The sequence below is a fragment of the Trifolium pratense genome, linkage group LG4 (genome assembly GCF_020283565.1).
Source record: "Trifolium pratense cultivar HEN17-A07 linkage group LG4, ARS_RC_1.1, whole genome shotgun sequence".
Classification (NCBI taxonomy): domain Eukaryota; kingdom Viridiplantae; phylum Streptophyta; class Magnoliopsida; order Fabales; family Fabaceae; genus Trifolium; species Trifolium pratense.
The window spans coordinates 60,027,880-60,055,387 of record NC_060062.1 but is presented as its reverse complement, the minus strand read 5'-3'; the positions used below and the strand labels follow the sequence as shown (position 1 = coordinate 60,055,387).

Here is a 27,508-nt window from a genome sequence, read left to right as displayed (position 1 = left end):
TCAAGAGTCCTCCAGATAACACGGGAACAAAATCATACAATAATTGTTCTATTTTTGGTAAAAAAAAATTCTTTTTCATTAGCCTTCTTCTGGTTTTATAGGAAAATGAGTTTCGATAATTCATAGTTCGATCGTAAGGTTAAAAAGTTTGACTATTAATTATTTTCATTAAGAATTAAACTCGAATTCTCCTGAATAATTTGTTATATAAGGAACTCATTAACCATTTGAGTCAAACATTTTATTTTAAAAAATTATTATGTTTGTAAATAACATTTGCTTCAAAATAATTGACATATTTTATTTCTAAATAAATCACATTAATCATTTTTTTTTTGGAAGAGTGTGGGATATATATTATTTCATTGTGAGACAAATTGGGCCAAGCCCAAAATATAAGTGATGGAAATTTAGAGACGAATCTACTAACAATTTTGGAGAGATTTTCTTTTCGCATCTCCTATTATTTCTCGTGTGCCCTTTGCATTTTTATTTTATCCATTCAGATATCTAAGTAGCAAATGTCGTAAAAAGAGAAATCTAGAAAAAATAACGTTCGCTACTTAACATATGAATTGTGTTCGCATCCAAAGTAGTTGTCACCCCTATATATGGAATTTCAGTATTTTACGCCTCCACCTTTTAGGATGCGATTGCTGGTTGCTACTTAAGATGCAAGCACTTCATATACATTAAATTTTAAGAATTTACACATCTATTTTCTAAAAGGTGAAATTTGTTTTAGATTCTAGAACTTGAAACTTAGTTTTACTAAAACAATTTCGTATTCTTAAGTTTATGCTTTTGATATATTGATACTCGTAGTAAAATTCTTAAGAATACAAAAACTTAGTTTTACGCATAAATGTTGTAATAATCTTAGCCATTCATTTACTCGTAGTTTTAGTTGAGAATTTTACTTTGTGACAAACAACCCCCAAAACAAAGGACTAAATATGATAAAACTGTTATGACAATCCTTTTATACTATTTGCATTTGACATTTTTGGCCTTATATATATCACCAAAGACCGTAGATTTTCTGAAAAAAATTATATATATTTTTGTTACTCATGTATAATTATTTTTAATATACATATAAAATGTACTGTAAAATATATTATCGGTATACATGCATTATGAAGAAAAAAAATTACAATTCACAATCTAGTACTAATCTTAGTTATATATAAAAACAAAAAAATCTATTATTAATTTTGCGGCTTTGATTTTATTAATATTACAAATTTAGGCACCTAAGAATACTATGATGAAACTCAAACTGAAAATATGATATAAAAGGAACAAAAAGCTTAATTAAAAAAATTCCCTAGAAGAAACATATTATTGCCTTTTGTTCTACTAATTAAACAAAGTCTTCTTTCATTTGGGGAATAGGAAGGTGTCCTTTCTCTTGTAGACTTCTAACTGTCTCATATAGACATTGCTTCACAGGAGTCAATTCCAATCCTAAGTTTTTCAGCTTTTGATTTGAGAATATGAATGGTTTCACCCTTGGATTCTTTTCATCTGAACACCTGCAAATTAAAGAAAAAATATATATATGTTTAGTTTTAATGTGTGAAAAATTATATCCCGGTAATTAAAGTTACTAAGACAATTGTCTCACTCTTTTTAAAAAATATATAAAAACTTACTCAATAAAAATAAATATTAATTAAACAAAATCAATCACATTAATTCTAAGACGGTTGCAAAACAATTTAAACAATTTTTTTTCTTTCACCACTAGTTTAATCTGATTTGATGGTCAATTCTAAAATCCAAATTATTTTACTGAAAGAAACACGTGCACTTAATTAAGGCACCAACCAATTATTTTATGATAATTTATGGCCAGTTTGAAAACACTTCACTTGTCTATTTTAATTCCAATAAATAGGGATTTTTTTTCTTTTCTTGTTGTTATTCGATATCTGGTTTAAGGACGGATTAACTTAAGAGATATTATTTCTACTATTTTAAAAAATATAAATATAAAAAAAAATTGTATCATCTTAATTAACATTTCATCTTCTCTCTATCGTCACAATTATTAATTTCTACAATCTCATATAATTTTATTAGCAAATTAACATGAACACGTAGGAAGTGGATACTAAGGAAAATAATCGGCGGGGGCGCAAAGTTACTTACTTGGTAGGAAGTGGATACTCAGGAAAATACTTGGCCAAAATTTCAACAACTTCACCACGGTGCAAGGAAGCATCAGAACATATGTATCTACCAGAAGCAGAATTTGTCTCATAAACAAGAACATGTGCTAATGCAACATCCTTAACACTAACATAAGATTGTGTTGCATTCACATAAGTCTTGGCTGAACCAGTAAGATATTTGAGGATGTGAATTGTACTTGCATTAACTGTTGATTGTAGTAATGGCCCAAGAACCAAAACCGGGTTCACTACAACCAAATCCACTTGGTTTTCTTTTGCTATATCCCATGCTGATTGTTCTGCCACTGTCTTCCCATAACAATACCAATTCTGCAAAAAAAATTAAAAATTAAAATTATTCATCAACTAATTAATTAATATTAATATTTTTCAAAGACTTTAATTAATAAAAATATTAATTCAGGGTTCCGGTTTGAGTGACATTATAGCGTGATAATATATTGAGTATATATAGTTAATTAATCAAACCTTTGTGTTCTTGCAATGTTCTAAATCACTCCAGTACGACTCATCAACCACAACATCTCTACTTGTATTTGGGTTCATATAGACGGTTCCAATTGATGAAGTGAACACAACACGTCTCACTTTAGCTTCTGCGGACGCTATAATCACATTCTTAGTTCCATTTATTGCTGGCTCCAACATTTCTTCCTGAATTCCACAAATCATTCACATTAGTAACTATTTATGTTACATTTTTGTATGAAATTTAGAAATATAAAACAGAAAAATTAAATTACTCACAGGGTTGTCAGTAACAGGGGAGGCTGTGTGGAATACACCATGGCAGCCATGAATAACAGATTGGATAGATTTAAGATCAAGAAGATCAACCTTATGCAAAGTTAATCTCTCTTTTGCTCCTTCCAACTCTTTCAAGTGACCATTCTTTGGATCCTCTGATGATAATATAACAAAAATTCACATATGCATGCATACACATGTTAGAAATGACATAAATTTCATCTAAACAAAAACATGAAATGATTAAATTGATTTGTTGCTTTATTTAATGTACCATGCAAGAAATAGTTCGCGACCATATCCCGACATAATATATATAGTTTTTGCAATCATTATCATAAAATAATTTATGACCACGATTCTATGTAATATTGAGAATCGTGTTCTTAGATACTATATGACTTCGATGTAAAACCTTAATTACCAAATTATCTTATAAATAAATGAAATATAAAAGAAAAAAAATGTCAATATTAACATGCATACCTGGGTTTCGGAGGGTTCCTCTAACGGTGTAACCTTTCTCCAAAAGAAGTTTAACAAGCCAAGAAGCTATGAACCCACCGGCACCGGTGACACACACAGTTTGGTCGGCACCGGAGACTAATGAAGTGTTATCATAGACAGGCATATTTTTGTGTATAAGAAGAAATAAACTTAAGTAAGAAAAAAAAAGTTATGGATGAGAAATTAAGACTAGAAAGAAAGAGCAATGAAGATAACAAAGAATAATTGCTCTAAAGTATGGGAGATAGATGCTTGTTGTTGGAAATGACACAATGAACAATATGGGCAATGGATTCCTTTTATAGATTTGAGAAATTAACACATTCACCTAATCTCTACCAAGTGTTATTTTTATAGTTATTTTTTACTCCTTTTTTGAACATTTCATATTGAAGAAGTAATAACTTTTCCACTTTGTAGCAAAAAACACATAGTGCAGAAGCTTCCCTTTATTGCTTAAATATAATTGTTTTAGGAAACATTTTGGAACACATTTTTTTTTTTTTTTGTAGACATGTGCACATATTATAAGAAATAATTTTAAACGCGGGTCTTACAAAATTTGGTTGACGTACATTTGAACATCATCCTATTTGAACATCGTCCTATTCTTAATTGTACAACAACTTGTACTGTAAAAAAATATGTACATGTTGTGTTCCATATTTTATTTTTATTACGTATTTTAATTACATGTGTATAACGACTTTTGCAAAAGAAATTACTAACCTCTGTTTTTATTAGCTATATATCGGACTCCCTTATGAAACTAAGAAACTAAAAGAAATTGATAGTAATATTAAATTTAAATTTAGAGAAATGATATTGGAACATTAAAATTTTGTTGTCAAATTATTTTCAAGTGTTTTTTTTTGTATATTTTTGAAATATGTGTAAAGTGTAAAAACTAAAAAGTAGGAGAAAGATAAAGATATAATATATCATCAAATATATTGTCAATATTTTAATGTTAAAATAACTTACCTCGTATTTTATGGGTCCGGGTTGTCTCCAGTGGAATTTTAAACAGAAGATAAAATTATAATGGATGGACAGGATATCACTGGAGGGTAATGCAGGGGCGGCCTAGGCCCATGTGCGACATGGGCCGTGACACAAGGTCTCTTAAAAATAAGGGCCACAAATTTTTTTTATAGGATAGTAGTATTAGTAAGTTAGGGGATGTAAAAATTAGTTATTTATCTTAGAAAGTTAGGGCAGTAAGGCCCATCCCAACCCGTTTTCTTAAGAAAAAAAATAGCAGACAAGAGAAGTCTATCTTGCATTTTGCGTTCTTAAACTCCATTAAATCACCACCACCAGGCGTCGACCTGCCACCATCACCGGCGGCATTAACTTCGGTTAACCTCCTTCCTTCTATTCTCAAAAACTCCATTAAAGTTGAATGAATTTGCTTCAAAAAATGCAGCAAGAATGAGTCGATTTAAGTAGCGAGAATGTTTTTTTTATAAGCAAAGTAGCTATAATGTATTTTGTTGTTATTGTTAGCCTATGAATCTTTTTTATGTTAATTATAAGAATGATTATAATTTTATGTTATTTGCAATTTAAATCGATGATGGTTTTTTATAAAAAAAAAAGTTACGTTTTTTTTATTAAAGGCCCATTTTCATATTTCGCACAGAGCCTCCAAAAACTCGGAGACGCCACTGGGGTAATGTGATGAGAAAGGATCTCCTCCCGTATTTTATTGATAGTTGATAATTGATATATTGTTTTATAAACTTATTTTATTGAAAGTTAAAATAAGTTGATAATTGATAAGTATATGGCAATATTATTTCATAAATGTAGTTTAATTGATAGCTATAGAAAAATATTATTGGAGAAATTAAAATTTGAACTATAAATTCTTTACCTTTTTATATTTATAGTGTGATATAGCCACCAATCTTGGGAGAAAAAAAAGAAAGATATTGGCAATATTGTTTGCTTTGTTGGTGGTCTGTCGTTGTTTGTTTATTTTAACCCTCTTTGAAGTTTACATAGTTGGATAAATAACTGTGCTTCTATATGTTTCAAAAAACCAATTCTAATTCTCTATGCATATATACACTATATGTCTATATCTTTGCTTTATAAAATTTAGTATCTTTGCTTAATAAAATAAAACAACTTTAGTAGTCATATAGTTAATTATCATGGTTTTTAGCCAATATTGCTTTAAAAGTAATTTTTTTTAATAACATGATATGTAAAAATATTATGGGTTTAAATGGTTGCTTCAAATAGAGATACGATTCAAATAATAGCATATTAATTCAAATAATTTTTTTAACAACTCACATGACATGAATAATACAATTCAAAATCGTTAATATATAACTGAAAAATGGTGAATCTGCGAACAAAGTCACACTACCCACGTTAATAGCATATATACAACGGTAAAATGTCAACAAATGTGACAAAAGTGAAATGCTCGGAATACTTATGTCTTCGAGTTTGCAATGTTGACGACGTCAAAGTCATTGATTGAATATGTACGGAGTCAAATCTAATATGTCAATCTGAATCGAACAAATTGTGCACCAAGACGAGAAAAAAAATAACACCGCATGCAACAAGACGACGACCAACACAACGTCACACTAAGACGAATAAGTCACAAAGTCAAAAACTGAATATATGTGAAAATCACTTATTTGGATGAAAAGGAAAGGGAAAACAATTTAGAGGGGGTAATTTTGGATCAAAAATTGACACTAAAACCATCTGTCTTTTGAGGGTGAAGAAAAAGTGAAAACTAGAGTTTAATGGGGTGGCTACTGTCGAAAAGAACTGGCGTTTCGAGAATATGAGAACATTTTTATATTTAAGTCATTTTTATATAATGTGGTTGGCTGCCAAATAATTAAAGTGCGCAATATCATGCCATTTAACAAAATGTTATGTCATCAAAATTGAAGATAGGATAGAGAGAAATCAAATATCTCAATTTTTAAAAACGTGTAAATCAAAATTGCAAAAAAAATAAGAAAACCAAAATTACGAATTTAGTAAAATAAAAAGATCAAAACTATATTTAAGTCGTTAAAATTATCCATAATTTTTTTAAACAAGTGTATGTATCACTGATCAATTAAGAGCAGTGGCGGAGCCAAGAAAAGAAGCTCGGATGGGCCACTAATTTTATTTTATTTTTTTAGAGGAAACCACCAAATACAAAACTTATTTTGTATATAAAAATTTAAGTTATAATAAGCATAAATCTAATTATCAAAAATTTAATTAAATATCTTAAAGATCAAGTGTATATATATATATATATGAAAAGCAAAGGTTTTTAAAGGCATGTATCATTATTATTATGCTGCTCAAGGTTACCTGATTCAAATACTTATGCTACTTGTTAAAATTGATTTTGTTAAAAATTAAAACAGAAAAAAAGCAATTTTTTTAAAAAAATAAACAGGAAAAGGAGTAAAAAAGCTGGTTGGAGGTGTTGAACCAGCGTCCTCATTATCCCTTGGCCACACACTAGCCGCTAAGCTGTTTGTAGGAATTGTTAATGAATTGCGCGTGATAATAATATATAGTATCTTTGTGTAATTTTATTAAAACATCATGGGTATTTTAGTAATTTCCAGTGATTTTGGGGTGGGCCATGGCCCTGCCTGGCCACCCCTGGCTCCACTACTGATTAAGAGTGTACCTTATAAGTTATATACCTTCTCAACTTTCAATTTTTTTTTTTTCGTTTTTGTTGTTGATGAAAATGCCAAAAGGATTTCTCAACATACAAATTATAGAAAGACTTTCAATTTTTCTCTATTTTGTTGACACCACCGTTGGTCAAGTAGAATATGTCAATAATTTCATGCAATGTAACTACTCTCACTACTGTTTAGCTAGAAGTGGGAATCGAATTGTGCTATATTTATCCTTTTTCTGGTAAAGTGGGTCGGTTGGTGATTGAAGACATGCAAAATCAAGTGCAAAAGAACAAGGCAAAGTCCTAAATCAACATTTACAACAACTCCTTATCAAATCCAATAAAGGAACATTTTTCTTTGATTCTTTCTAAAGTCCAAAAGTCACGTTTAAATGTACAAAAAAGTGACAAAGGTAGAAATTTGAATAGCATTAACGTTGCACACATTATTAACAAAACAATAAATAAATATTGCATTAAACTTATTGTAGTTTATGTTAAACGTTTTTAAATATAAACAAGTCACGGTTTGATCCCCGCAACTGCAATCAGGAAGAGCTGAAACCACTTGATGTCAGAACTAACCTCCAAATCAGACTAAAAGGTCCAGTGTACTGAATACTTGTGGTGAAAAAAAAATATAAATGACGTACTAATTAACTTGACACTAATAAAAAAGATAAATGACTTATTTGAAACTTTAAATTAATTAAACAACCCATGCATGGTGCAGTTTTGTCAACATTTTACTGGTTGAAATTTAAATAAATATTATTATTTCATAATAAATTAAATCATATTAAATAATGTGTATTCTATTAAATTTATCTGTCACTTGTATAAATTTCAACCGATAAAATAATGTGTTACAAAATTAGTACGGTACTCCCTCCGTCCCAAATTATAAGAGAAAAAAAATCATTTTTTTGTCCCAAATTATAAGATAAAAACACAAACATTTATGTTTTTTAAGATTTTTTTTTATTATTTAATTTACTCTCTCATATATTTTCCATAACCAATAATTTTTATTTTTTTTACATCTTCTCATACAACTATTTTTAAGAAAAATACAAAGAAATATATTTCAAATTAAATTATTATGTTTTGATTTTTCTTAATAAATGTATTTTTTATTTTTCCCTTATAATTTGAGACAGAGGGAATATTAGAGGGTTTGGTGTTAATAAATTTCAAATGATAAATACTAGCATTTTTAGTTTTTCAAAAGGTATGGTAGTAAGTAAGTGGAATTTTTCCACCCTTTTGATCATTTTAATTCCACTAGCTTAGGTGCTCAACTACTGCAGTGTTACCCATGCTTGAATTTGAAGCATACCCAAAAAAATAAGCTTAGCATTACAAAAAAAAAAAAAAACACTTGAATTTGACCAATGAGATTTTGCCATGAATTCTCTTTCTAGATGCATACATTTTAATGATCTTGTAAGTAAGAAAGGTAGCTGCATATAAAAAAAAATTACAAACAATTTAGACTTGGAATAAACTCGTTTTACATTAACACCTAATTGATAATATAGTTCATGCAAGAATGAAAAACACTTAGAAATTATGTATGATTTCATGGAACAATCGTAGCTAAATACTCTTTTAGGAGTTTATACATTCGGATTATGAACTCTCCGTAATGAAAATGAATTGATTATATATTATAATTTATAAAGGCTAACTATTGCTAACGAGTATTTCAGAATACTTTTTAAGGATTCTTTGTTTTTTTTGTACATCACTCTTTGACGATTCTATTTAAATAAACTTTTATGGGATGGGATGAATGCTTTTTCTAGATGCATACATTTTAATGATCTTGTAAGTCAGAAAGATACCTACACATAAAAAAAAGTTTACAAATAATTTAGACATGCAATAAACTCGTTTTACATTAACACCCAATGTCACTCAAATTAACTACTCCCTCCGTCCCAAATTATAAGCAAAAAGTGGTCAACGAAAATTGATGAATTTGGTTTAAAATTTAGTCCAGATACATTCACTTTTGTTGACAATTTTTTGCTTATATTTTGGGACGGAGGAAATATATATGAATGTGGTCTATGTGCAGAGACTTGGTTTATTAATACTCCCTTCGTCCCAAAACTTTGATTTTTTTAGAGTCTTGCACGTTGATTAAGAAATAACAAAGATTAATAAGTTAAGTCATTTTTATTCTTACTTTATTAAGAAAGAGAAAATTCATTTAATGAATATTTTAACTTTTGTAAGGATATAAATAGTAAAGTATAATTAATTGTGTCTTGGTTTCTTAAAAGGACCGAAATTTTGAGACAAAACTAAAAGGCTAAAAGGACCAAAAATTCAGGAAGGAGGGAGTAATATATTTGCCGTTTTTTTAAAAAAAAAAAAACTATATATGAATGTGAAAATGCTAAAACACACCACTTCGATTAAATAAAGAAATATAAAACTACAAAACACTTCGATTCATATTTTGACTTATAATATTACAGATTGAATAATTTGGTTTATTCGAATCATCCGATTTAATTTTATTCTTTCATGCAGTTCGACCAGTAATCCAGTAGTTCGACCAATGAAACAGTGATTCAGTACTCTTATGAGTTTGATGACTGGTCCGATTTTAAAACAATACAACATATTGCTAATGTATACTGATTTTGCCCTTATTTATAAGCAAAACTATCGTGTTTCACATATATTATGAAATTTATTATTTTTACTAAATTACTCCTTTCAATATTGCATTTTGTTTAACTAATTAAACAGAGTGTTCTTGCATTGGAGGAATAGGAAGATGTCCTTTCTCTTGTAGACTCTTAACTGTTTCATATAGACATTGCTTCACAGGGCTGAATTTCAGTCCCAAGTCTTTCAGCTTTTGATTTGAAAATATATATGGTTTTACTCTTGGATTCTTTTCATCTGAGCATCTGCAAATATAAAATATATATGGTTACAAAGGCAATCATTTTAGGCATATAAAAATATATAAAAAATTGTCAAAAAAAGATATCTAAAGAAAAAAAAATTAAATAAAAAATTATTAATTTTACTAAAAATACTATTACGCTCTTTAAAAAGGTTTCATCACAAAGTTCATGATAGACATCCATGTATTGAACGGACACTTCTGAAAGAAAATTTCATTTCTCAAATCCAAATTATTTTATGAAAAGAAACATATACACAATTTTCGTAGGCATAAATAACTCAATTGGTAGGAACATTATAATATCTAGGAGTTAGTTTCGAACTCAAAATTCTCCATTTTATTTATCTAACGGGATGAACTTTTGGCCACTAACTTTCACAAACTAGCAATTTTGGCCCATAATTTTTTATAATAGTATTTTTGGCCCTTACTCATATTTTGTCCAAGTGAACGCACGTTACATGTGACTTACATGTCATATCAGCATGCTTTGTATAAGTAGATAATGACTCATATTAAGTCGGCATGTCTTACCACATATAATGACATGACAAGTGAGTCACATACCAAGTGTGTGTTGACTTGGTCAAAATCATTGTAGACCAATCATTTACAAAAAGAGATAAAATTAGAGGATCAAAATTGTTATCATGAGAGTTAAGATGAAAAAATTACTTTACAAATTTTGGTCACCGACAAATTATTTTATGATATGATATGTTCATGGCTAGTAGTAGCCTAGCCTAGTAGCTTTCCTAATATATGATATGTTCTGCTAAACAAGTTTACAAAGCGCCACTTTACTTTACCACCATTCTTCAATTAATTTTCTATATATAGTTTACTAATAGTATATATTAAAACTTGGCTTAATTGGTTGATTAAGCACGTCATTATATTCATTAACTAAAAATGTGTGTGACAAATCAATGGTTGGTAATGACTGACTTGTACAACATGTATGATCCACTCGTTTTTACCTATAAAATCATTGACTTAATTAATTTAAGAGGCTTGAATTCAACTTGACTTGATTCAAAATTCTAAAGAGTAAGTACAAGTTGAATTAGTACATTAAGAAGTCCAAGTTGGTACATCCATCTGTGTTTCACATTGAAAAATATTTCACTTGTCTATTCTAAACATGGACTATTTTTCCCACCCCAAACTCAATTTAGATGTTTTTCAATCTCAATCTACTCAATTTTTGTTATGTTTCAAAATATATATAAATCCACTTGAAAGAGAAAAAAAAAAAAAAAGGTGGTTGGTCAATTTTTTTTAATAGAGTATCTAATTGATTTGCTAATAATTAATCTAAATGTCATCAGCAAAATCAATAGATACTTAGCACTAACAATATATTTCCTTCAATTTTTGTTTTTGTTTTTATATAAAGACGAAACAATAAATATCATTAAAAACTCACATATTGTTAAATATTGAATTTGAATTCGTGTGAAGGTATCTAACCTAACAATATCAATATTTTCAATTGAACTATGATCTATGGATGTGGATTAATGTCTACGGTAGCAGGACCATATAGTTTGTTACAGTTTTCAATCTCAGCCATTAAATTTAGATATGGAGATCCAGATTAAATATACAATTAAATGATCTTATTCTTTGATTTAGATCGTACGACCTACAACTAAAACCGCGTCACGTAGTCACAACTGCAAATCTATTTCCATGATTTATTTATGAACCTCCCTATGAAAACTACAAATAAATAGAAACAAAAATTAACTTACTTGGTAGGAAGTGGGTACTCAGGAAAATACTTTGCCAAAATTTCAACAACTTCACCACGATGTAAGGAAGCATCAGAACATATGTATCTACCAGAAGCAGAATTAGTCTCATAAACAAGAACATGTGCTAATACAACATCCTTAACACTAACATAAGATTGTGTTGCATTCACATAAGTCTTGGCTGAGCCATTAAGATACTTAAGAATGTGCATTGTACTAGCATTAACTGTTGATTGTAGCAATGGTCCAAGAACCAAAACTGGATTTACTACAACCAAATCCACTTGATTTTCTTTTGCTATATCCCATGCTGATTGTTCAGCCACCGTCTTACCATAGCAATACCAATTCTGCAAATCAACAATCATTATAAGTTAACCATTATTAGTCATTAGTCACCTAATTAATTAATATTATCACTTTTTTTTAAAATAAAAACAATAAAATAAAATTAATATTCTCATTTGGTTGTTCGTTGAAGATTCCATTTCATGGAATTTGAATCGTCGTAACTATTCTTCACTACACTCAATTAGTCTCTACAGTGAATTAAAATTTAGACTGTATGATATTGATCAAATAACTATTAGTGCGATTGACTGTGTACAACTTAGTCTAGATCGTCTCATTTCATGTTTTGCATAGTTTTTTGTATGATTTTATTTATCAGAGTTTAATTAATTATTATGAAACTAATAGTGTAATTTTTATAATACAAGTGTCCGATTATTTTATTTTTATATACTTTATAGTAAGCTTTTATGTTAGCATAAGTTATATTTTTATGTTCTACTAAAAAAGTTATATTTTTTTCTATATTAGTGTGTATGTGTGTAGTGTTCTATGAAGTGTTTATTCTATAGACCATCATTTAATTTCTTGAATTTATGTTGAGTGACATTATATAGTGCTTATTGGTCATTAAAGTAGTTTTTTTTTTTTATCATTAAAGTAGTTGATTAATCCAACCTTGGTGTTCTTGCAATATTCTAAATCACTCCAATACGACTCATCAACCACAACATCTCTACTCGTATTTGGGTTCATATAAACCGTTCCAATCGATGAAGTGAACACAATGCGTCTCACTTTCGCTTCTGCAGCCGAAATAATCACGTTCTTGGTTCCATACACTGCTGGCTCCAACATCTCCTCCTGATCGAGTTCAACAAAAAGATTCACATTAGTAACTTTCATATGTCACATTTTTGTGTGAAATTAAATTTTACAAATGGAAAATTTGACTCACAGGATTGTCAGTGACAGGGGAAGCTGTGTGGAACACACCATGGCAGCCATGAATAACAGATTGGATAGATTTAAGATCAAGAAGATCAACCTTATGCAAAGTTAGTCTCTCTCTTGCTCCTTCCAACTCTTTCAAGTGACTATTCTTTGGATCCTCTAATTATATAAAAATAAAACAAAAATCCACACATGCATAACCATGTTAGAAATAACATAAAGTTTCAGCTAACCAAAATCTTTAAATAAATATTTCGTCAAAAAAAAACTTTAAATAAATATATAAAGCTACTCATTTTTTATTTAATTTAACATGCATTCAATAAATAGATGTAGTGTTATGTATATGCATAAATATACCATTATTTTATTATCTTATAATTTAACTAAAGCTCTCAAAAAATAGTCGGCGACCCTATTTTATTTTTTGACACATTTTTTTACACAGTCGGCGACCCTATTTTGGACCCCGACATCATAATTTTTTATGTTTTGCAATCGCTATTCATATTGCAATCATTATTCTGACTATGATTCTATGTAATATTGAAAATTATGGCACTACTTTTTTTTTGTATAGCAAATTATGGCGCTACTATTTGCAATTTAAAACCTTATATTACCAAATTTTTCTATAAATAAAATATAAAATTCAAATAACAATGATAACATGCATACCCGGGTTTCGAACGGTTCCTTTAACCGTGTAGCCTTTCTCCAAGAGAAGTTTAACAAGCCAGGAAGCTATAAACCCGCCGGCACCGGTGACACACACGGTTTGGTCGGTGCCGGAGACTAATGAAATGTTATCATAGGTAGACATGTTTTTGTGTGCAAGAAGAAACAAATTAGGTAAGAAAGGAAATGGCGTGGATGAGAAATTAAGACAGAAAAGAAGGACCAATTTATAAAGATATAACAAAGAATATAATGTGCTAGTGCTAGCTCTATATAAAGTAGATATATGCTTCTTGTTGGAAGTGGCACAATGAGCAATGTGGGCAATGTACTCCGTTTATAGATTTGAGAAAAAACATATTTGCCTAATCTCTCCTAATGTTTGGCCGAACTTATAATTTTTAGCATTAAAGCTTTTTTAATGATGTCCGTGAGTTTAACTCAGTTAGCATGGAGATTGTATTATATATGCAGAGGATGAGATTCGAACCTCGGTCATTCAACTTATTCACCTTATAGGTGAAATTTCTAACCACTAATCTACCTGACAAAAAAAAACAAAACTCTTTTAATGATAAAGTTAGAAATAAAAACTTTGAAATTAAAGTTAAAGGTGTTTGGTATTTTTATTTTCTTTTTATCTTAGAAGCTAGAATTTAATTTGTTTGGTATAATTTTAATAAAAAATTGTTGGTTAGCTTATTAAAAATCTCTTTTTTTTTTTTTCTTCTATAAAACTAAGCTACTTATTTTTTGTAGCAACTTTTAAAAAAAATATTTGACCTAACTTCTCTATTTAAGTGGGGAGAGATTTTCGTTCAAAAAAAGAAGTGGGGAGAGATTTGAATAGTATACTAAAGATCTCGAGTTTTATCCTCATCTCTATTGTAAACAAAAAAAATAGTTGGGTTATTTTTTAACATTTCATATAGAAGAATAACTTTTCTACTCTGTAGCAAAAAACATAGTGCAGAAGTTTCAAGTAGAATATGTCAATAATCTCATATGCAATATAAGGGTTTGAGCATCTCCATGTAAACTAGTCTCATTGTTTTGAAGAGGAAAGGGAAAATATGATGAAGTGGGAATGGAATTGTGCCATATTAATTTATCCTTTCCTAGTCGAGTGGGGTTGGTCACTTGGTTGGTGATTGAAGACATACAAAATCAAGTGCAAAAGAACAAGGCAAAGTCCTAAATCAACATTTACAACAACTCCTCAAACTCAACAAAGGAACATGTCTCTTTGATTCTTTAAGTCCAACCGTCACATTAATTATTAATATACTCGTACCATTATTTATTGACTTTCACACTAATTAACTACTACTTCCACTATCTACAATTAATAAGAGTGTTTTAATAAAAGAACTCTCTCTCGTTAAGACTTGATGTACTTGAGAACTCTAACATCAAAATAAGAGACAGGACTTACAGTGCTGAGATATAGAAATCAACCGAGAAACTGATGGAAGGATTTGAGGGGAGTTTAAGTCAGGTGTGGCAGCTTATAAACCACCGTCTTTCAGTAGCTCGAAAGCATATTATCAGTGGTTGATAATGATACTTGATTTAGATCGAGTAATCTCAAGGTCTAGGATGTACCTAAGGGACCAAGACCCTTAATTGTGAATATGTCATTTAAGTATCTTGAGACATGATCACAAATATGTCAGCCACCACATCATCAGCATAAACTAATGAAGCTGAAGCTGCCATTTGAGCTCTTAACAATTAGAGAATGGTTAACTGCCAGATTCATTGTAATCAACTGGTATGAGAGCAGAAAAAAAGGGAATGTTATTGTTGCTTGGTATGTTTTAGGCCATACAATGACTTGATAATGTAATCAACTGGTAATAAGTATCCCCTTTATTTTCAACAATTCCAAAATCCAAATCATGTTTACAAACATGTATTCCAGCAAGATAACAACATTTCTATACTCCAAATAACAGATTTTTAACTATTATAAGGTACTAATAGCTTCTCCCGGTAAATTGTGCCTGGTTGACAATTTACCAACAAGAATCTATTATTACCTTATGTCTGAAGCTATTAGGACCTACGACTGATACCAACTTTAAAAGAAAATATAAAAATCTAAGATAATAAAAAGGAATCACCACCATGAGAAAACCAAGAGACGGCTCCATCTCATTGATAGCCCTTTTCTCGTAAGGGTGGCCTCTCTCGGTGCATTGAAATTAAAGTAGTTAATTAATAAAACCTTGGTGTTCTTGCAATATTCCAAATCACTCCATTATGACTCATCAACCACGACTTCTCTATTCGTATTTAGGTCCATGTTCCAATCAATGAAGTGAACACGACATGTCTCACTTTTGCTTCAGCAGCAGCAGCTATAATCACATTCTTGGTTCCATTCACAGCTGGCTCCAACATTTCATCCTATGTAATACAAATGATTCATTCACTTTAGTTACTCTTTATGCCACTTTTTGTGTGAAATTAAATTTACAGATAGAAAACAGAGAGAATTACTCACAGGGTTGTCGGTGACAGGAGAGGTTGTGCGGAATACACCATCATAAGTCACCATGAAAGAATGCATTATGTATTCTTCATAGTCATGAGAAGTATATGACAATGGACGATCAAGTATAGCCTGAAAGGCTGAAAATAAAATTAACCAGCAAAGAAATGTAAACAGCTATTGTTAAATACTTAATAGTCTAACACTGAAAGCCTAGTAAAAATATAGGCCATGCTATAAAGGAAAGTTTTGTCTTAGAAATATAAGTCAAAAACTTGTCAGAGTAATAAATACATCATTGTTCTATATAAAATTTATCTCTTTTGATTCCTTAAACAATGTCCTAAGGGAACTTGTTAGCATTTTCAGGAAATTATTATGCAATCATTGCCAAATTCAGAAGGAAATAAATACACACACTCACATAATTTATAAAGCAAAAACTAGCACCAAATATACACAAACTTTTAATAAACATTTCTGCATATTTTACCAACAGGACTTGAGCTGAGATGTTCAATGCACATGAAATTGAGCAACCACTCAAGTTAAATCTGATAAGATTCATTTTGCTGAAAGAATGATTACAAATAAATTACTACTCAAATTTTATAAACCAAAAGTTACATGTGTGAGTTTGAATGTTTGATAATCTACAAACCATTCAAAGGGAAAATGCGGTCTTGCCTTTACTATAAGAAAGAACTCATTTGTTCAAATCTCTGAGCTTTCTCTAGTTGACCACATTGAGTAAGAAGTCGGACCATTATAGCAAAATGTTCCTTAGAAGCTTCAATTTTATACTTAGGCATTAAATTGAAGATTTTACTAGCATCATTGACAAATCCAGCTCTTTCACATACAGATAGAATGGCTTCAAATGTGAAGGGGTTTGGAGAAAACCCATCTGATCTCATCTGATCAAAAAGATCAATTGCACCTTGATAAAGTTCATTGTTTCCATAGGCCCTTATAAGAGAAGTCCATGTCATTGAACCTTTAACAGGTACTGCATTAAAGATCAACTTTGCCTTATCAACATCTCCTAAAATTCCATACATATTGATAAGTTCTGCAGAAACAAAATGGACTGAAGCTAAATCCCTTTTCAAGATCTGTCCATGAATCTCCTTCCCAAGCTTTAAAAGTTTTAGGTCACCGCAAACACTCAACATCTTTGTCATGGCAATCGTGTCCGGTCGATGTTTTGACAACTGCATTGCCCTTATCACACTGAGTGCTTCATACAGATAACCATTTTCTACGTACGAATCAATCATGGCTGTCCATGAAATCACATTCCTTTGCTCCATGTCCTTGAACAATCTTGCAGAATACTCAACTACGCCACACTTTGAATACATTACCGTCAACGAAGAAGATAGAGATACGTTAGGAAGAAACCAATGTTTTAAAGCATAAGCATGAATCTGTTTCCCTTGTTCCAAAGCCCTCAACTGAGCACAGATTGGAAGAACTGTAGCAACGGTCACCACATCAGGCCTAAATCCTTCTTGCTGCATCCAAATTATAGACCTCAGTGCCTGCTCTAGTCTGCCAACAGAGGCATAGCCTGACATAAGAGCTGTCCAACAAACTACATTTCTATCTGGCGAGCTATAAAAAACACTCCTCGCCGAAATCAAATCCCCGCACTTGCAATACATATCGATCAAAGCAGATTGAACCGGCACTTTCTCTGAGTACGATTTTGTTTTCACTACATAAGCATGAACCTCCTTACCTAACCTCCTGTTACAAACTTCGCCAATTACAGGAATAACAATTGTCATTATAACCGAATTCGGATATATCCCTTCATCCACCATCCATTTCACATACTCCAACACTTCCCTCTGCAACCTATTGTGTGAAAAACCAGAAAGCATAGTTCCCCAAACAACAACATCCCTCTCCCCCTCAGGAATTTCCTCAAACACACGTCGGGCAAGCCTAACCTTACCACATTTAAAATACAAATCAATCAAACAAGTCCTAAGAATGTCACTATCAACCAAACCATTCTTAATCAAAAGTGCATGAGTCTTCAATCCTTGATAAAAAGCAGGAGCAGCGGCGAAACTCTTGATAACACTAGAAAAACTATAAACATTCAACTCAACCCCTAATTCCCTCATCTTTGTATAAGTCTTAAGCACATCAATGTATTGTCTTTTCCTACCCCCAAAAACCACAGTCCCTCTTAACAAAGCATTCCAAGGATACACACTATTCTCACAAGGCAACTCATCAAACAGCTTCAATGCATCTTCTAAAGACCCACATGAAGTGTACATTTGAACAAGTTTTGTGAGCAAAAATGTATTTTTTTCAAGCCCATTGATTCTAATATGGGTATGAACTTGTTTTCCAATTAAGAGTGAATTTGTGCGGATGCAAGCAGCAATGAGAGAAGAAAAAGTGGTGGCGTTGACTGGAATACCCTGTTGGTCAACGTAATCCAAAATAGTGAGAGCTTCTTTGAGTTTGTTTTGTCGTGCAAAGTTTTTGATGTCTTTGTAAATGGAAATTGGATTTTTGTTGTGGAGTGGTAAAGAACATGGGAATGCATCTTCTTCTGCAAATGGTTTTTTTATGGTTTTTTTGTTATTGTTTTTTGGGGTGGTGAATTTGGTTAGGTTTCTTTGATTTTGATTATGATGGGTTGTTTTGAATGATGATGGGGTTTTTGAGGAAGGTTTAAAGTTGAAGACTTGGAAGATATTTTTGGATTTGTGGTTTGGAGGGAAATGTTGGGAGAGAGAAGAAACAGAGTTTTCCATGTTTTTAATGTTTAAGGTTTTTGTAGTAGCGAGGTTGTTTGGAACTTTTATGTCTGTGATGATTGAGTTGAGTTAGAGAAAGAGCATTTCTGTTACTATGGATTTACACACACAGAATGAAATGAAATCTTATGTTAGAGTTAGAGGTTCGTGTGGTTTGTAATATAAGATTATAGAATATAGATAATACATTTTGGAGTAAAAATATGCTCTGAATACTTTATATTTTATCTTATCTTATTTTATTTTATTATTTTAATTTTGATTTTTTTTATTGTTCTTATAATTTGGCTATTTTGATAGTGCACATGTAACATACTGTAAGTTTTATATTTGCACTTGAGAGACACTTATTGCATGTAACAAGTATTTAGATTAGGTTTGTATCTTCTCCAGCCAATGATATTATTTGATCTCAACCTTTGATTTTTATTAATCTATTAACATTTAACATTATAGTATAATTGATGGAGAGTTCAAATTAGTACTCCTCCGTCCCAAAATATAAGCAAAATGTGGTCAACAAAAGTGGATGTATTTAGTTCAAATCTTTAATCAAATACATCAAGTTTCTTTAACTCACTTTTACTTATATTTTGGGACAAGAGAGTACTAGATATAAAACCGGAGAGAGAGATTCAGATCATATTTAGACATAACATTTGGACATCACTCTTGTTCAATATATGAAACTCATAGACATTGTTTCCACAAAAAAATAAACTCAAACTCTTCTAAATGATTCGTTGTAAGAGAAGGTAATTAACCACTTTAACACAATCACGAAAAGACCAACATTCTTATATTGATAAATGTGCTTTTTATTTTTTAAAAATTGAAGGTACCCTATTTTTAAAAAAATGTATGAAGAAATTTATAGTTAGCATTAATTTAACTCTTCTAGTTTTTGAAGTTATTATCTATTCTTAGTTTAAAAGTAAATTTGAGCAAACTTAAGGCTGTATACTCCACTAATTTAAATTTTCATGAATCATAAATTATATTTTCTCAACAACACAAAAAATCAACTGAAACATACATAAGTATTAGTAGAAACAAAAAATTGTAGAAAGACCATAAAAAAAGAGTAAAAAACCAATGGACAATTTAGCAAACAGATAAGTACAACAAAAAAGAAGTAAGAAACCACTAAATGGTTCTGTCCACGGTTTTGACACAAAATATAATCTCTATTCTCTACATCAAAATTAATCTATTTTCAACAAGGATTAGTATGTTATCTCAACATATGTTCCAATATATATGCACATGATGTACATGCTCCATTCCAAGGGAAAGTACCATATGTTTTGACATATTTCCTACATGCCTTTGTTTTTTGATACATTTCCTATAGGCCTATGTACTTTTTAATGTGTGAATCAGTCTTCATTCTTTTGCTGTTATTGGTGCTTCATCCAATGTAGTCATCAACCAAACCAGATCTGCAACAACATAAATATGTACAGATTTAGATTTCAAAATGCTTGCTGAAAATGCTTACTGATCCATTAAAAGTTTTCAATAAGGACCCAAATTAAAACTTGCTAACTTATGTACACCGACATTTCATATTAAAGGTGTGTTGTCTGACGGGATTGGATATAATATAACACAGTTACTGCCGATTACAAATAATGAATTTGAACCGTCCGATTACAAATGAACAGCCGAGATCTAATATTGCATGAAATTATCAAAATCTGGATTGTGTAATAAGAACCGTTGGATCGATCGAATATGGACAGTTGTGATTCACTACTGCGACAAACTTTGTGAATTTGCAACAGTAGTGAATCCAGCTCCGTTGTCTGACACTGACACATGTGGTTACATTCAATCACTTCCATTTTCTAATATTATTACTGTTCGATATCTGTGTCGGTGCTTTATAGCTTGCTAAACCCAGATATGTTGCCCAGAATGCAAACTCACCAGGAGAATGAATTGATTGTTTCACCCTTAAGAGACTTCAACTTGGACTTTTCAATGTTTTTTTCTGCCCTGTACATTATGAGATACATGATAGTATAAGGTTATATGCTTCATAAATCAGATAAACAGCATAAGCATTAACTGCGAAAGAAACAAAAAAAGAAATATGCATACAGATTAATTAAGGACGCCAATGTAGGGATAAAAGACTTGTCACAAACGTCGTCAAACTCTCAAGTTTACAGTTCTAGGTCACAAAATGATGTTGAGTTTCATACCAGTAACAGGCAATGTTTATACTTATTTTTAATCCCGTTATAGATATAGTTAACCAGATTAAGAATAAGTATACCATTGAAAAAAATTCTTGTTCAAAATTTCTTTCAATTGAAACTGGAATTAAGAAGTGAAAGACAGTATAACACCGGCATTAGCGCCGCTCTTCAGACTCACTATACTTACATATCATGTGCCCCTGCAAGCATCCTGGTAGTATCAGTATGACTACGCATGATATATACATTTTTTACTCACCTCATCGGGTAGTTCCCAGCGATGTTTTTTTAGATTTAACTGTTCCTCCATGCCATCGTCGTACAACACCTTGTGCTTTCCTTTGACATGATCATAAGCATTGACAACACCATCATAATATCTGAAGAAAATAATTATACCAACCACATAAGTTACTGTATAAAACAAAGGAAGCAATTCACAGACAAGTACTGAAAATACATTCAAGCATTGTCCTAATGTATAGCTATGATTGTAGTGATAATGAGATTCTTACGTCTGGTCCAATGGCCACCAGACCTTGATCCTTTTACCAACTAATGAGTCACCAAGTTCTTGAGGTTCATGTGCCTGAAAATTAGTAAAGAAAAATAAACTAAAGGGTCTAAATTACAAGGAAGAAAAATGGTAATGGTTGTAGGTCATAAAATGATGTTGAGTTTCATACATTAACAGGCATGGTTATACTCATTTTTACTCACCTCATCGGGTAAAACATTAACATCAACTAGTTCCCAGCGATGTTTTTTGAGATTTAACTGTTCTTCCATGCCATCATCGTACAACACCTTGTGCTTTCCTTTGACATGATCATAAGCATTGACAACACCATCGTAATATCTGAAGAAAATAATTATAATAACCACATAAGTTACTTCATAAAACAAAGGAAGCAACTGATACACAGACAATTACTGAAAATACATTCAAGCATTGTCCTAATGTAGCAAAGTTCATAGTGATAATGAGATTCTTACGTCTGGTCCAACGGCCACCAGACCTTGATCCTTTTACCAACTAATGAGTTACCAAGTTCTTGAGGTTCATGTGCCTGAAAATTAGTAAAGAAAAATAAATCAAAGGGTCTAAATTCCAATGAAGAAAAATGATAATGGAAAGTTCAATAAACAAACAAATTACACATCAAATTCTGATTCAAACTTGTTATACCTTCATAGCAGATGATTTGTTGAAACCTTTATTAGATGTAGCAGTTCGTCTCCTCCGTTTGTTAACTTCTATATGATCTGATCCTTCTTCTCTATTTTCTACCTTCATATCTGTACTCAACTTGTGTTTCCCCTCATTCTCACAAAGAACCTCAGATTCCATCTTAGCAACTATTGACACAGGAGGCACAACAATTTTTCCATCAAACTTTATAGATACTTTGATGTTTCTAACGGGTTCCTCATGCGTCACTGCAGAATCCTTCCTTTTTTCAGATTTCTTTTTCAGCCTAGAACCAGTGGATTCCAACGAAGTCTTCTCAAGTAAAGTATTCAAATTGTCATCCTTCAATTTTGACGCAGAATTAGGATGATCATTTTGATCCCCAATGCTACTAAGTTTCCTTCGCGGGCGGCATCTTTTGGCGGAGCTTCCGTCAAGATTGGTATGCTTTGTAAAGGGAACAGCATTTGTATTCTCTCCATCTTTAGGTTCCGAAACTAAAGCTTCATGAGCTTTGCTCATATCTTCAGAATTTGACGGTCTGAAACCCTTGGTAGAAGCAGGACTTTCAATAGATGGAACATCACTACTTTTATCAGAGGGGTTTTCAGGTTGAGCAGATTTTGCAATATTCCCGTTTTCTAGAGCTTCACTGACAGTTTCAGGCTTTGGCTGCGTCATATCCTTACTGGAAGTAGAGTTATCAGATGGTGAAAGAGCTTTGCCGTTATCACGAGCCTTTCTGGATCGAGATGATTTTCTAGAAATCCATGAGTGATCATAGCCTTCCTCTGGATTCAATAAAGAATTAGGCTTACGCGCTCTCTTCCTTGGTACAGTATCCAGCTGAGTTTCGGAGTTCTGTTTCTGAACCGACTCTAAATTGCCAGTTTCAGAATTTGTCTTTGTATTTTGTCTTTCGGTGTTCGTAATTGGACAAGAATGTCGTTCCCTTTTTGAATCAGAACTTTTTGTAAACTCAATGTCCACTGTAACAGCATTGGTACCATCGTCCACTGTAACAGCGTTGGTACTTCTTATTTTTGAGTTTGTGTCATCCGTAATTTCAGCCTCTCTCACACAAATGTTATCTGTTTCAAACCCACTGGTCACCTGATTTTAAGAACATAGATAAATATTTAATATTGCGTTATTGCATTAAAATTGACCAATGCAATGCATTGATGAAGCGAGCATTATAATTGTAAGGGAAAAGTTAATAATTCAAAAGCTTATTGAGAAAGGGAAAAGATAATTTACGTCACAGGGTTTTTCATGATCATCTTTAGGTACAACAACAATGTTCTCAAACTCAATTGCCTGAACCTGAAGCATTGCAACACAATCAATCCTTACATTAGTTTGAAGGCTGTTGATTTAGAAAACATACTAATGATAGAACAACAACACAACAGTTAAGGTTAAGTACCACCGCTGAATGATTACGTTCCGGGGATTCAGATTGATTCTGGCAAATAGAAGCTACTATTTGTGCATACTCATCAAGAGCTCTTCCTGAGGAATCAACTGTTTGCATGAGATACGGTTTAAGTTTGACCGCACAATTGGTAAATACTTTCTCTCCCAAGGTCCAAGAAATCGGTGAAATAATCTGTGAGAAATGGAAATCAAATAAAACCAGATTGACACAGTAAAATAGAAGGACATGAAACAACAAATAACCAAATCATAAATTAATAAAAGAAACAAAAGGAAAAAAAAAATGAATAAGGCAAAGAATGTTACCTGGTTCTCTTTTCTTACGCTATCTAACAAAGGCCTGAGAAGATCCGAGGAAATATCATCGCTTTCATCGAGTATCCCGGTCATTACCATCTCCATTGATTCAATTACATTACTAGAACGGTTTTCCCTTTAAATTGAGCAAACAATGTGTTAGGAATAAAGATATTGTTTGGTTCCTAACGCAATACCTCTCAAAAAAGTCATTAATAATAAGAACAGTAAACAGAAAAAATGACACATGATTACAACATTAACATAATTTTTATGTTATGTAAACAATAACACTCAAAGTTTGGTGTACAACTATTATAGAGATGATTTGAATTTGTGCATCTATCAAATGAGAATCACAAAAATCAAAGTTTTTCCCCACTAGGCGGTGTTGGCTGCATGGATCAAACAATGCCAAAGCCTTTTTCTGCGACGTGGTTCATATGAGCAATGACTTAGCATAACCATTATGACATCAATGTCATAATCCGAACTAAGAAGCACCGAAACATCATATTTAGGACGTGCCCGAGCAGTGTCAGTGTTGTGTCTACATGTCAGTGCTACATAAACCGGAAGTGACATAAAAAAATATATGTTGTGAGGGCGCTAACCTTATAATTCTCAAGAAATCTTTAAACATTTGAATAACCAGGTCATCACACTCAAGGTCCAGCATGATCAAGAATATTTTAATCTTTGAAAAAGTTTCAAGTATGGTAAGTGCTTTGTTGTATCTGCGGCCAGATACATGAGACAAGTTTTCAAAAGCTGCCACTGTAAGCTTAAAAAATTCCTGTTCACGGTGAAAAGAGATGTTACTTATGCATAATTTTAAAAATAAAAACATAAAAAGTTATATTCATCATATATGATATATATTGTATAATTGAATTTTCAATTGAAAAATGACAATTACGTCAAATTAAAACGAGCACCTTCATTTGTTCATCATCATAAGGGGAATTTGGTGCTGTAATTCTTGCAACCTCAGTGAAACAAGCTGTAACTGAAATCTTAACATCATCATCCGTGTGTCTCAAAAGTTCATCGGAAATCAGTGTCTTCATTGGAAGTACAAGTGATTCTTGAATTGGCCTGGCTGGATTTTGATCCAAGTTTGATAATACCAGCTCCAATTTCTAACAGTTAGAACCCATTTGAGGTTAGAGCACCGCACAAATTAATACAAACACTTGCATTACAGAAACAATTTAGAGAACTGACACAAACATATATCTAAACCAAACCTAAGCAAATCAATGTAGTACCATATATCAGAAGACACAATTGAATCCATGACACACACAATTCAGCAAAAAAGAAAAATATAAGAAAAAACCAAAAGTTCAATTCAGCAGATACAACAGAATCCATGACACCAGAATCCAGATAAACATATATCAATAGAAGAGATTCAGTAGGTACAATTGAATTCACGAAGGAGTGTTAAGAATGAAATTTAGGGTTCAATCTCTGCTGCTAACAAATTGTCCCTCTCTGCCTAACAAATATTTTTGGTCTTAACCCTCTTGTTCCCAAGAGACGAGACTCTGATAATCCAGAGTTCGGTCAAAAAGTTAGTAATGTATGATCAGTGATTGTTCTAGTCAGAATTCGAACTCGGATTCTCTCAAACGAATTGAAACTCATTAACAACTTAAGCTCAACCACTTAATTATTGCCTAACAAATTAACCACTACCATTTACCTATAAAAAAAATTGAATTCATGACACAAATCCAGCAGAAAGATATTAATTAAACAAAGCATAGGAATCAAAATTCAGAAATTAAAATTGAATTCATGACACACGAATCAAGCAGAAAGATATAGATATATTACACAATGAAAGAAAGGATAAAAGATACATTACATCAAGTAATTGAAGAAGGTTATCAACAGAAGAAGCTAGGTTTTTGGATAGTTTTCTCCCCAAATGTCTAAGCCTCTTCACTGTATCTCTATCATCATCATCAGAAGAAGCCATTTTTTGATCAGAAAGGAATCACACACACTCAGACAAAAAAAACCAAACACTTTATAGCCCTAAGAGTGCCAATGTACAACTCAGCAAAACTCAATTTGAGGGTTTATGTCTAAGTGTTTGACATGCAAGCAGAGATATAAACAAATCCGCCTCTTAAATTCTTAAATAAGTGATCAAAAGTTCGATTTTCAACTCTTTTATATAAAAAAAAATATTGGTTAAAAGGAAAAAATTGTCTTTGTGTGTTTGGTAAATTTTTTGACTGAAATTAGTCACTACTAAACAGCGATGGAAATTTTTTAAAGAATTTATTTTTTTTCAAGAACTAAAGTTTTGGGTCATCACTTGATTCTGTAATTTACAATTATACCCTTGATGATTTCATTGTAGTGACAACACTATGTGTCTACGTGTCAATGTTATCTATCTATGATGTCTCTGACAGTTAGTCACAAAAGAGGTTTGGTCATTGGTGCATGTCTGTCAGTCTATTCTAATGACAACTGAGATTGAGAATCTGAAATGCAGTTAGATTAAATTCAGTTTTAAATTAGTAGGATTAGAGTTTATTCAAGATTATTTATAGATCATCTAATCTAATATTATATCAGGTTGTTGTTATTGAATCATAACTCAAATCTCGTTCTAGCTAGATAACCAATACTAAGAAACGTGATTTCCGAGAAAAAGATATCAAAATTTGGGGAAAAAGTTGGGGACCGAGTTTTCAAGAATTTGTATTAGGAGTCGCACAACGAGTATATAAAAGTGTTTTTGATGTGATATTTAAGTCACGAGACTCTTTCATCTATTGGATTAGTCTTTTGGGTTGATCAATCCTCATGTGCTTAAATTCTAAAAATTGGTGCTTTCATTGAGAGTTGAGCCACGGAAAGGGCTACCTATAGGCTGGATTAAGGCGTTCTACCGAATACTGATAGGTGAGTAAAGCTGCCGAAAATGAAAGGACTACCATCAGATCAATGCCGATAGAGTGAAAGCCGCTGTGAACGTCGGCTCTTAAAGAGCGTGGTAGTGTTAGGAGTCCCATATCGAGTATATCAAAATGTACTTGATGTTGTATTTAAGCCATGAGACTCTCCCACCTATTGGACTAGTCTTTTGGGTTGGGTTCTCCTCATATGTTTAAATCCTAATAATTCTAAAAGCGGTAGACGTTATAAACATGAGAAATTAGAGGGAAAAAAACACCCCTAACATAACATTTTCAAGATTTTACATGTCCGCTACTTAAGGAATGAACACAAATATTTTAATAATCTTGCAGGAGGCGTAAAAATATTTGTAGGGTGCCAAAAGAAATTCACGCATATTAATGAGCTGATGGGAAAG

The 27,508-nt window shown here is 31.6% G+C and overlaps 5 protein-coding genes across 8 annotated transcripts; all 5 read right to left on the bottom strand.

Moving 5' to 3' along the window:
- Positions 1-1,190: 1,190 nt before the first annotated feature.
- LOC123882487 (cinnamoyl-CoA reductase 1-like) lies at positions 1,191-3,755 on the bottom strand. The gene is made up of 5 exons (XM_045931351.1): positions 3,435-3,755; positions 2,949-3,103; positions 2,670-2,855; positions 2,158-2,510; positions 1,191-1,538 (listed from the first exon to the last, which is right to left on the bottom strand). Exons 1-5 carry the CDS (start codon positions 3,577-3,579, stop codon positions 1,367-1,369), a joined length of 1,011 nt encoding a protein of 336 aa, XP_045787307.1. The 5' UTR covers positions 3,580-3,755; the 3' UTR covers positions 1,191-1,366.
- Positions 3,756-9,467: 5,712 nt separating this feature from the next.
- On the bottom strand, positions 9,468-14,052 carry LOC123882488 (cinnamoyl-CoA reductase 1-like). Its single transcript, XM_045931352.1, has 5 exons — positions 13,747-14,052; positions 13,073-13,227; positions 12,793-12,978; positions 11,821-12,173; positions 9,468-10,061 (listed from the first exon to the last, which is right to left on the bottom strand). The coding sequence occupies exons 1-5, from the start codon at positions 13,889-13,891 to the stop codon at positions 9,890-9,892; spliced, it is 1,011 nt and encodes a 336-aa protein (XP_045787308.1). The 5' UTR covers positions 13,892-14,052; the 3' UTR covers positions 9,468-9,889.
- Positions 14,053-15,580: 1,528 nt separating this feature from the next.
- On the bottom strand, positions 15,581-16,811 carry LOC123882490. The gene is made up of 3 exons (XM_045931353.1): positions 16,737-16,811; positions 16,256-16,375; positions 15,581-16,158 (listed from the first exon to the last, which is right to left on the bottom strand). The coding sequence occupies exons 1-3, from the start codon at positions 16,809-16,811 to the stop codon at positions 16,045-16,047; spliced, it is 309 nt and encodes a 102-aa protein (XP_045787309.1). The 3' UTR covers positions 15,581-16,044.
- LOC123882485 (pentatricopeptide repeat-containing protein At1g71460, chloroplastic) lies at positions 16,709-19,215 on the bottom strand. Its single transcript, XM_045931347.1, has one exon. It carries the CDS (start codon positions 19,024-19,026, stop codon positions 16,936-16,938), a length of 2,091 nt encoding a protein of 696 aa, XP_045787303.1. The 5' UTR covers positions 19,027-19,215; the 3' UTR covers positions 16,709-16,935.
- A 782-nt stretch (positions 19,216-19,997) lies between these two features.
- LOC123882484 (sister chromatid cohesion protein PDS5 homolog D-like) lies at positions 19,998-26,316 on the bottom strand. 4 transcript variants are annotated; one of them, XM_045931345.1, is made up of 13 exons: positions 26,042-26,313; positions 25,104-25,307; positions 24,780-24,961; positions 24,175-24,301; positions 23,858-24,040; positions 23,689-23,754; positions 22,426-23,541; positions 22,233-22,306; positions 21,957-22,095; positions 21,752-21,825; positions 21,496-21,616; positions 20,962-21,030; positions 19,998-20,471 (listed from the first exon to the last, which is right to left on the bottom strand). In XM_045931345.1, the coding sequence occupies exons 1-12, from the start codon at positions 26,153-26,155 to the stop codon at positions 21,013-21,015; spliced, it is 2,418 nt and encodes an 805-aa protein (XP_045787301.1). In that variant the 5' UTR covers positions 26,156-26,313; the 3' UTR covers positions 19,998-20,471; positions 20,962-21,012. The 4 variants fall into 4 exon arrangements, with proteins under 4 accessions (XP_045787301.1, XP_045787302.1, XP_045787300.1 ...); XM_045931346.1 differs by having other exon boundaries at positions 20,002-20,471; positions 23,861-24,040; positions 26,042-26,314; XM_045931344.1 differs by having other exon boundaries at positions 20,116-20,471; positions 20,962-21,616; positions 23,861-24,040; positions 26,042-26,316.
- Positions 26,317-27,508: the final 1,192 nt, after the last annotated feature.

Excerpts from the sequence above, each read along its gene's own strand:
- LOC123882487 (XM_045931351.1), bottom strand. The coding sequence starts at position 3,579 with ATGCCTGTCTATGATAACACTTCATTAGTCTCCGGTGCCGACCAAACT. Across the intron at positions 3,104-3,434 it reads AGGAACCCTCCGAAACCCAG|AGGATCCAAAGAATGGTCAC; the intron begins GTATGCATGTTA and ends TATTATCATCAG. Across the intron at positions 1,539-2,157 it reads GAGTATCCACTTCCTACCAA|GTGTTCAGATGAAAAGAATC; the intron begins GTAAGTAACTTT and ends TTTAATTTGCAG.
- LOC123882488 (XM_045931352.1), bottom strand. The coding sequence starts at position 13,891 with ATGTCTACCTATGATAACATTTCATTAGTCTCCGGCACCGACCAAACC. Across the intron at positions 13,228-13,746 it reads AGGAACCGTTCGAAACCCGG|AGGATCCAAAGAATAGTCAC; the intron begins GTATGCATGTTA and ends TTATATAATTAG. Across the intron at positions 12,979-13,072 it reads CCCCTGTCACTGACAATCCT|GAGGAGATGTTGGAGCCAGC; the intron begins GTGAGTCAAATT and ends GAACTCGATCAG.
- LOC123882490 (XM_045931353.1), bottom strand. The coding sequence starts at position 16,811 with ATGAATCTTATCAGATTTAACTTGAGTGGTTGCTCAATTTCATGTGCA. Across the intron at positions 16,376-16,736 it reads TCTCAGCTCAAGTCCTGTTG|GCTATACTTGATCGTCCATT; the intron begins GTAAAATATGCA and ends TCAGCCTTTCAG. Across the intron at positions 16,159-16,255 it reads CTCCTGTCACCGACAACCCT|GATGAAATGTTGGAGCCAGC; the intron begins GTGAGTAATTCT and ends TGTATTACATAG.
- LOC123882485 (XM_045931347.1), bottom strand. The coding sequence starts at position 19,026 with ATGGAAAACTCTGTTTCTTCTCTCTCCCAACATTTCCCTCCAAACCAC.
- LOC123882484 (XM_045931343.1), bottom strand. The coding sequence starts at position 26,155 with ATGGCTTCTTCTGATGATGATGATAGAGATACAGTGAAGAGGCTTAGA. Across the intron at positions 24,962-25,103 it reads ATGATGATGAACAAATGAAG|GAATTTTTTAAGCTTACAGT; the intron begins GTGCTCGTTTTA and ends CACCGTGAACAG. Across the intron at positions 23,755-23,857 it reads AACGTAATCATTCAGCGGTG|GTTCAGGCAATTGAGTTTGA; the intron begins GTACTTAACCTT and ends GCAATGCTTCAG.